This window comes from Egretta garzetta, unplaced genomic scaffold (genome assembly GCF_000687185.1).
Source record: "Egretta garzetta isolate BGI_Z169 unplaced genomic scaffold, ASM68718v1 scaffold203, whole genome shotgun sequence".
Taxonomy (NCBI): domain Eukaryota; kingdom Metazoa; phylum Chordata; class Aves; order Pelecaniformes; family Ardeidae; genus Egretta; species Egretta garzetta.
Genome location: NW_009259235.1, coordinates 266441 through 276652, shown reverse-complemented (window position 1 = coordinate 276652; position 10212 = coordinate 266441). Strand labels below are relative to the sequence as shown.

At 44.1% G+C, this 10212-nt stretch overlaps 1 protein-coding gene across 1 annotated transcript; it reads left to right on the top strand.

Annotated features, from left to right (window-relative positions):
- The first annotated feature begins 204 nt into the window (after nucleotides 1-204).
- MINAR1 (membrane integral NOTCH2 associated receptor 1) lies at nucleotides 205-8625 on the top strand. The gene is made up of 3 exons (XM_009635870.2): nucleotides 205-2502; nucleotides 4025-4279; nucleotides 8428-8625. Exons 1-3 carry the CDS (start codon nucleotides 205-207, stop codon nucleotides 8623-8625), a joined length of 2751 nt encoding a protein of 916 aa, XP_009634165.1.
- Nucleotides 8626-10212: the final 1587 nt, after the last annotated feature.

Below are 10212 nucleotides of genomic sequence, written 5' to 3'. Positions count from 1 at the left end.
CAGCCCGGAGTTCAGAAACACAAGGATGGTTTATACAAGCAAGCCCTCAACTGTATGGCTGGGGAGTCAGGTCCCATCTCTGGCTGAATTAGAAGGTCCTGAATGTTATCTGTGGGTGACTTACAATCTTTTTTGTTTGCTGTTGTGTATTGCTGTAGAAGTGGAACGCAATTTCCAGGCTAAACAACAAAATACGCTTAAGCCATGGAGTCCAACCAGGAGTCCTCGCTCTTCCTGGTGAAGATCTTGGAGGAGCTGGACACGAAGCAGAACACCGTTTCTTACCAGGACCTCTGCAAGTCCCTGTGTGCAAGGTTTGATTTGTCCCAGTTGGCCAAGCTCAGAAGCGTGCTGTTTTACACCGCTTGCCTGGATCCTAATTTCCCAGCGACTTTGTTCAAAGATAAAATGAGATGCACTGTAAACAATCAGCAATCAAAGAAAATCATGGTTGCAGCAGATATAGTAACAATATTCAACCTCATACAAATGAACGGGGGAGTGGCCAAGGAGAAACTTCCAGTTGCAAGGCAAAAAGTAAAGAAGAAAGAGTCCTTCGAGTCCTGCAGATCTGACACAGAAATCTGTAATATGGCAGATTGCGTGCCCAACTGTGAGCTGAATGACCAGGAGTTTAACCGGGGCTTTCCAGTCAGAAGGTCTTCAAAATGCAGAAAGATGGACTGCAAAGACTGTCAACAGTTTGTTCCCTCGTCAGAACCCAACTTTTTACTCGGCGTTAATAAGGAGATGAAGGGCCGGGCTGCCTCTCTGGACAGGCTGCAGGCGCTGGCATCCTACTCCATTGCCACGTCTCCACCATGCGAGATGCAGAGTACGTATTTCCCCATGAACATTGAAAATGAATCTATTTCAGACCAGGACTCCTTGCCTATAAGTGCAGGCATAAAAGAAACCTTCATTTCAAATGACGAGCCGTTTGTGATGCAGTCGTGCGTCCAGAAAAGAAATATATTCAAAGAAGATTTTCATAATCTGATTACAATATCTCCCAACTTAATACCATCCAACAAAAAGCCAGAAGATGGACACAGAGAGCCTCAGAACAGGAAAGAAAGCTCTAAGCAGGCTTTCTTCAACCACAGCTTTGAAATGCCATACAGCAGCCAGTACTTGAATCCAGTTTATTCTCCTATACCAGACAAAAGACGAGTGAAGCATGAAAGTTTAGATGATCTTCAAGCTTCAACATATTTTGGCCCAACTACTATTCTCGGGTCCCAGGACACCAAAAAGTGGACTGGAAAGCCAGCCAAGCAAACTGCCTGGCCAGCTAAAAGCTGGAGTTTAAATACTGAGGAGGTACCTGACTTTGAACGATCATTTTTTAATAGGAAGCAGTCTGAAGAGAAGCCACGATACCAGAGTTCGAACAACCCATCTCCAAGCTTTCCTTCAGCTGACAGGCATCAGTCCTACCTAAATGCGAAGGATCAGCAACCTATTATGCAGGCAAATTATGCTGTGAAACCGAATGGGCATAAACCCAAGGAAATTCCTTCCATTCTGGACGTGGAGAAACACGAGCCAGTCAAAAAGTTTAAGGATAAGAGCATTAATTGTACTTCTGTTCAGATCTTAAGCATTGACAGGACCACGAGTGTTGGGACACAAACGGAGCAGCAGGTTCTGGACCACAAGAAATGCAAGGATTTGTGCACGGCGGGCCAAGCCAAGTACGGAGAGCGGCACTCTCTTAAGCAGTCGGATGATGACTCTGAAATTGTGAGCGATGACATCAGTGACATTTTCCGGTTTTTGGATGACATGAGTATCAGTGGGTCAACGGGAGTGATGCAGTCTTCGTGCTACAACAGCACTGGTTCCTTGTCTCAGGTGCATAAATCAGACTGTGAGAGCTCACCTGAGCACAATTTGACTAAAATCTCCAACAGGAGTGCCTGTAACAAATTGGATAAAGTGGTCCGGGCAGACACCAATAACACAGATGATGAACTGAAAACGAGTGTCTGCAAATTAGTTTTGAGGATTGGCGAAATAGAGAAGAAACTGGAATCTCTCTCGGGAGTCCGAGAAGAAATTTCCCAAGTCCTGGGAAAACTGAGCAAGCTGGATCAAAAAATTCAGCAGCCAGAGAAGGTCAGCGTACAAATAGATCTCAATTCTTTGACAAGCGAGGCCGCGTCAGATGAGAGTAACTCCCCGCAGATATTTCAGTGCCACAATACTCCGCATGGAGGCAAACTAGAGAACAATCCAGAATGGTGCTGTTCAGATGCCAGTGGAAGTAATAGTGAGAGTCTTCGAGTAAAAGCCTTAAAAAAAAGTTTGTTTACTAGGAGGTCATCAAGATCATTAACAGAGGAAAATAGTGCAACTGAATCCAAAATAGCAAGTATTTCAAACTCTCCCCGAGACTGGAGAGCTATTACTTACACCAACCAAGTTGGCATTACGGAAGAGGAGATGAAGGAGAGAGATGGAGGAGAAAATAAGGACTGGCACAGGAAATCTAAAGAGGTAATTTCAACTTTAACTCGCATAATAAGCACTTAAAAATAATCCAGTTATGAATGCCTTCCACAGTCATCACAAGCCTCGGGGTGTGACAATACTTTGCCCTGCCATATTATGCCTGCCTTTATTGTTATCATAATTGAGTGGTTTTGTACCTATATGTGCTTGCTTGGCAGCTGCAATATGGTCAAGTTGTTCCTCAGAACCACTTTGCTTTTTTGAAAAGGGAGGAGGGGGTAACGTGGGCGAGATCTTCGGAAGATAATGGTATTCTTCATCATCAGTGGTGATATAAGGAAGCTGGGTAATTAACTTTGGTGAAAAGGACGTGAGGAAAATTGAAATTCTCTAGCGGTTGTTTTAGAAGGGATATTTTGAAATTGCATTGTGACGGCTTTTATCAGAGAAGTATGTGCATATTTAAAAGGCAACAAAATAGATTCATGGATTCAAATCCCGCAAAAAAAGAATCCTTGTACGTGTACCCTGAGACACAAACTGTAGTTATGTTCTCTGTATCTGGCTTTCAGAGTCATTTACGTGAGTCTTAAACCTTCCTGTTGAGGAAATGCGGCATAGCTGTGCTCTCGTTTTGGTCACTCAGAAAACCTCTGCCTGTCCCTCCCAACAGCTGCCCACTGCCATCGTCACAGATTGCACAGCTATGGTGGCTGTCCTTGCGCTGGGCTCTGGTTGCTGCTCAGTTGAGGCTATGCATGGTGTGGGCAGCTGTTTCTGTTTGGGGGACAGTGGAGAGGGTTGAGGGTCCTTAAGCCCTTTTGTCAATCAGGACCACATGATGGGTGTGCTGTGCCTCCTTACGGGGAGGAATGAGGGCAGAGAAGGGTTGAGAAAGGAGAGGAAGAGGTTTGATGGAGGTAAGTGCAGTTGGATAAATGAGGAACCATAAACTGTGGGTTATTAGCAGGTTGCAGAAGGGGAGGAAGATTAACCTTAGTAAGCCCAGACCTTGGTGTTTCTGTACACCGATCTGCCCAGGATGAAATGCTGCCTTTGAAAGTCCCTTCCTCACTCCTGCAGTAGGCGGTGGCTGACACTGGATTGGTGCTATGGATGGTGCAGTGTCAAGGGGGTGCTACCTGGGGGCTTCCCATGAGACTTCTTTGTGTTAAGATTCAATCTGGAAACCAAAATCTGGAAGCCTGCATTGGGGCTCTTAGCTTTTCCAGATCAGCTAGGCTTTTTTGGATGTCAGGGCCATTTTCAGAGTAGTTTTATAACCTGTAAACAGTACAAACCCTAAATTTCCTGTGTTGAATCTGCTTTGTGTTCATGTTATGGTTAACAAGGAGTTGTGTCTGTAAAATATCTCTTTGGTCTGGTTGTGTGAAGAGGGTGGGCAAATGGATTAAGGCCATCCAAACCCTTTGTCCTAGCTGGTATTTTTCTTACCGTGGCTTAAGCAATATCATATGGTGAGTCTGAAAGGAATATCTCTGTCCTTTGTGTTTAACCCCCTCATAGTCCTGTTTCTTCTCTCAAATTCTTTTGAACCCTATTGCAGGCAGACAGGCAATATGAAATCCCACAGCCACATAGACTCTCTAAACAACCAAAAGATGCTTTCTTGATTGAACAAGTCTTTAGTCCTCATCCCTACCCTGCATCACTCAAGTCACACATGAAGAGCAACCCACTCTACACAGACATGAGGTTGACAGAGCTGGCTGAAGTGAAACGCGCCCAGCCATCGTGGACCATAGAGGAATACACGAGGAATTCGGGGGATAAAGGCAAGATTGCTGCATTGGATCTACAAGTGAGTCCCATTTGTTTAATTTGAATGGCTTGATTGTGAATGGATGTTGCCAGAATATGCATTTAAGAAGGGATTTGGATAGCTCAGGAAGGAGCTGTGCAGTGTTGAGCCCCTAATCTTGCTGATCCCGATCCATCCTGGCCAGGGACAAAGAAAAACGTGATGTTTGATTGCTGAGTGGTGATCCTCGAAGGGTTGGTACTCCCAGTTTATTCTGCGATGGAGAGGTGTCTGCTAAGCCATCGTGGTGTTAGAAGCTCGAAAGAAGAGTTTAGGGGTACAGGGGTGCAGAGATGAGCCGGTTCCTTACTGCAGCAAGGTAGAGTGGTGCGGAAGCTGGCATTGCTGCTTTTTCTTCTATCCTTGTTCTGTCTGAATTGTTCACAGAGAATTTAAGTGTCAGGGCTTTTCCCATTTTGCTAGGAATGTGAGACATAAAATACTTGTAGAAGATGCTCAATGCCATGTCTGTTTTTGAAATACATCACTGTTGCATCTTTGAAATGGCTGTTGGAAACCAGAATAATTTGAAGAGCAGATCCACTAATGGTGTGTCTTGTTTGCATTTTAGTTCAGCTTGGAAGTGTGCAGGCTCTTCTGCAACAAGCAGAGCAGAGCAAGTTATTGGGCGACAAATCCAAATTTTGGATTTAAATTTTCCCAAACTGTGATGTATTTGAAATCACGATCCTGATACATAATGGACTGGGTGTCCACGTTGGATACCCTGTCTAATCTGATAAACACAAGACATCTTCTAGGAAGGAAGATATCTGAGCACATGTTTAAAGAGGAAGCATGAAGAATGCCATCCAAAACATGTAAAGACCAAACAAATGTTGCCGTATTTGGTCATGAAACACAAAATGCATCGCATAATGAAATCCATACTGATGCGCAGATCACTGTGTGTCATTTATATGCATTTATACAGTGACATACGGAGCCAGCGGGGGGAATGGTGCTGACCTCGGGCATTTTGGGCTCCTTGCACGTATGCACATGCCCCAGAGCAGAGCAAGCTGCCTCCGCTGGCTGCAGGCTCAGCAGCGGCTGGGGTACACTGACCTACAGCTCGGGGCTTATTAGTGCCACGCTAACATAGCTCTGTGACCAGCGCTGCCTGCGGTGCAGCCACGCTCAGGCAAGGAGGTTGCTTGTCTCCCAAGCTTCTCTGCCAGGGAAGGTGGCATGCAAGAGCTTGAGACTTGCGGCTCGGCATCATCTCGCGATGGCTCAGTGCTGAGGTACCTTTCCCAGCCCCAAACCCATCTAAGCCCTAGGAGAGGATCAGGATACTGTAAGAAAGACTTGGATAGCCCAAGGAGAACTGCCATGCCTCAGGACCCCGCGTTAGCTGGTTTGGAATTAAAACCATCACCCACGCAGTGCTGTAGTGCAACTCCCACAAGTGTTTGTGCAGGGATTTGTGCACAACAAATTCACCTCCCGGCTCTGCTCATGCAAACATCCCTGTCCTCACCAGCCCCTGCTACTTGCTGGGGCTAAAGTGCACTTGGAGAAAAAACAGGTAGCACAGGGAGCAGGCTGCATCTTGCCTCGGCTGCCTGCTGCTTTTTGGGACTTAAAAAGCATTGGAGGGCTTACTAAATTCCTAACCCTGGCATTGCAGACTGCATGCTAGAGTAGGGATAGGCTGAAAGAATCTGCTCTGCTGCAGGCAGTCGAGAAGCATCCCCTACCTGCTGCGCAGAGGCAACGAGGGAGGTGATATTTGGAAGCAAGTCTCCCCTGGGAGAAGTGTTCTCCATCTGCTCCTTGTAGGGCTGTTTTGTTCCCTGTAAGCAGCTCCATGCGAATGTGAGCAAACCAGAGAAATCGGCTTATTGCCATCATTTATCTTTAGGATAAAGGTGATAAAACTTTACTGGTTTGATTCTCTCCCTCCAAAAGGACTGTCAGAATTGCATCTACTCTGCAAAGCCCATGTCTAGACTTTATAATAGAGCTTACTGACAAACTTAAAAAATAGACACAGACTGATGAGTGGGGTTTTTTTCCCAGTGATTAGGTTTATTAGGACTGAAAGTAAATACATTATGCTTTAATGAACGTTCCTACATCTGGCAATGAAATGGGAAAGGAAGCTTTTTAATAATGCATCTTCCTTCTGAAGTAGTTAGAAGGTCAATACCAAGGCAGAGCGGTCCAAAACTGTAATTTCCTTGAAGCATAGCATGGCTGTCTTTGGGGTTTTTCTACCTTTCTTTATTCAAAGTTTCTCCTGGCACTTGACAAGTCTGCTGGGTTTTTCTTTAAAAAAGGAATTGCAAAACTGGTCAGGCCAAAGTTTGTCCCAGGTGTGAGCCCCGTGTGAGGAGGTCTCATCGCTTTGCTCTGTGTATGACGATCCGCTGGGACGAAACAATGTCAGGCCATTTTCTGATGCCTTTAGAGGTGAAGTTGCTGGTTTTTTTTCAGAAGGCTGGAATAGGTCATTCAGAGCCCAAATGGTACCATCTCAGACTCGGCTGATTGCCTCTGTTTCAGCATCCTAGCGCTGTCATAGAGATCTCCATTAAATGATCGTAAAAACATTGCTCAATTTTAATTGTTTATTTCTGGGGTAGCTATAAAATCACTTCTTGTACTAGTTCTGTACATAAAGCAAACGCTGCTTTCAGGCAAAGCAAGGTTTCAGCCAGTAGCTCGTGGCCACAAAATCTGAAATAGCCCATTAAAGGCTTACCCAAATCCCTCTCAAGTCAGCTGGAGTTTCTTTGTGTGGAGTCCAACGAGCTTTGGATCAGGCCCATTACGAGCACAGAAATGGTGTTTGTTAGGGTATTCTCACTGGAACATTTTTATGTGGAATCTTTTTCATTTTTTTAAAGAAATGGCCTTTTGGAGCCCCTGACATAGGAGACAGCTTCGAGGAAAAGCTGTCATTTTTCAAAATGTTCTTTCTGCTTTATTCCTTTCTGCAGGTAAGTGCAATATAATGCCTAGTATTTGGGTTTTTCCCTAACAGAAAGGATGAAGGATAAAAAACCAAGCAAGGTGGAAATGCAAAGCTTGAAGAACTCAAATTTAAGGAAGAAAAACCTAAAAGATTAACAAAAAGAAAACACAACAGTTCAGATGAAGACGCTAATAAAGTTCCCCAGGTTGCCTTTAATTTTCTGACCAATTCGGATTTCCTTCACTTTTTTTTTGTTTGGTTTTTTTTATTACCTGTGTTGAATGGGAGGGCAAAACCTTCCATTTCTTAAGCATACTCTTAAAAACACCTCCAACCCAGAGAGGCTCAGACTTTGGCAATGAGCAGAGTATTGCTTCCTGTGGAAATACAGATTGTGCCATTGAGGTGAAATGGTCTCATCTGTGGAGATGGTCCAGAGTAATGTGCGGTACCACATCGTGTGCCCGGTGTCCAGTTTCTCCTCTTGCCCCTAAAACTGAGGCAGCATCATGCACCCGGGTGATGTTCACAAGGTGGAGCTGGAGGAGAGCTCGAAGCTGAGGGTCACTCCGTCCTGGGTGATTTCATGGAAACCCACTTGCATGCCCCCTTTGTGGGGCGTTCAGCACCTGCTGCCTGCGGTTGTGTAGTCCCATGCCGAAATGAAGGGCTGGTGTCCCCAGGCATTGCCATTCCGGAGGGGGTCTGCAAATGACCCGTCCAAAGGGACTGGGTGCCAGGAGGGGCTGGGCAATCGTGCCCTGCAAGCAAGTTATGGTAGCAAAATTAGGGTTAGCTTTATAAAATGTAGTGCCTGAGGAGTATATATTAAGAACCCTTCCCATCAGCTGGGCTTTAATAATTTAGAAAGCAGTAACAGACCGGTAGTCGCTGACATCTCTGCTGTCTAGCAGATTATAGAGATTTTATTTAAATGCCATCCAAGATGACAAAGTTTCCAGCAAATCAGAGGTACGTGAGGGATTTTGCAGCAGAATTACACTGTTATAGGGTTTTATTTTTTGCAGTATTTTGTGGCCGCTTTCGTCAGCCTTAAGGAACCAGGACCAGCAGTTGAAGGGATGTGAGAAGTGGCAGTAAGCCACTTTATCCTGACAGCAGATCCAGATGCAGTTGGGAGGCCTTTGGACACATCTGCTTTATTTATTTATTTCATTAACGACAGATCCCAGACAATTAACAACTTTTTCTTTTTGATTTTTAGACTCAAGAATCTTTAAACCCAAACAACTTAGAATACTGGATGGAAGACATTTATACTCCTGGCTATGATTCCTTATTAAAACGCAAAGAAGCTGAGTTCAGAAGAGCAAAGGTTTGCAAGATAGCTGCCCTGATAGCAGCAGCAGCTTGTACGGTTATTCTGGTCATAGTAGTTCCCATTTGTACGATGAAATCCTGAACCTGCGGACAGGCCCGTGACTCCCAGCCGCGTGTATCTCAGATAGCTCATGCTGTGTTTCAAACGTCGGATGGCAAAACTGTAAGGAATTTGCTGAGGAAGAATGTTCTGAGGATATCCTGATGGAGAATGCTGTAAACGTAGGCAAAACACAAAACAACAAGAGAAACTTTTTTTTTTTTTTAAAGTGTTATTTTAAATAACAGACTGTGTGGCGGAGTTAATGGGAACTTGGTTCAATTTTTATGCATTTTTAAAAGTGCAATATTTTTTTTTCCTAAAGAAACAATATAATGTTTTACAGAATCAGAGACTGATGAGAATCCAGGCAAAAGAGGAAGGTTGTTAGAGCTATGTTGCATTTAATTGAGGTATGGGTACATGGAGGTAGCACTGTATAGAAGGGAATGTTCTATATGCATTACATCGGAGAGCTAGGAAAGTCTTAAAGCTCTCTACAATGTAGAAAACTCTGAATGTATTGTATTTATTTTATAGTATTTATGTATTTCATGACCATTTGATTGAAAGCAGACTGTGTAGCCATGAACAGAGTTCATTCCGATGTTCAGATTAAAAAGGGCTCTTTGTATTTTGGTCTTGCCCTAAGACCCACTCTATCATCACTGAGTACTTAGATAAGTGCAATGTGCTGCAGACCAAAAAGATTATGTTTTAAAGCAATCACAAGGGGTTTTAGTTGCTTCTGTTGAATAACATTTGCATAGGGCTGGCAAACTTGCCTTGCCAAAAGGGTATTCTTTACCTCCGCAGACAGTGAAATTGTCTCAATTTCACTCCTGCCAGCAAGCAAAGCTGGCAAATCAAAGCAACGCGCTGTTAAAGTTCTTGGAAATGTAATCTGAACAGTTATAATTTTTTTTTCACAAAGTCTTTGTGCCTTTTTTTAGACTGTAGATTAAATAGAACTGTTTAATTTTGCTATTTTAAGCCCATAACATAAATCACAGCATAATGGGTACTAATGGAGGTTCTATTCCCGCAAGCCTTCTGTACAGTTCAGAGTGCTCCTCAAACAGCAGGGCTGGTGGTTACTGAGCACTTATATTAAGGGCACAGTTTTTCACCACTGGTGGAAACTTGCTGTTAATGCATTGCATTTGGCACGGGGACGTCTTTCGCTTCCCTCTTGCTAATGTACTTAAGAATGATGGTTGGCTCTACCAGACGGCAAGCAGTCTGTATCCCATGGGAAATGACCATTTGATGCTTTATCCCAAATGCAAATAGCAGGTTCAAAGGAATTCTCAAGCTATGACAGAAATTACCTGCCACGGTTAGTGAAAGCAAATACCCAGACAGTATTACTCTTCTGTCAAGTATAGATGGAAAAAAAAAAAAGTATTTTCAGGAAATAATGTGATCTTGCTGGTCCTCTAAGGGAAAGGAGATTCTTTCAGTGAATGCTCTTTATGTAGGGTAATTTGATTTCTTCAGAAGCGGCCTCCCTACACAATGACACGGTGGCTAGGAAAGCCTCGGCTGCTCGTTCCTCCGGCTCTCGCGGACGTGCCGTGCTCGCTGTTTGTTTCTGGCTGGTTTAAAAAAAGTAGTGAGGGAAGGGCA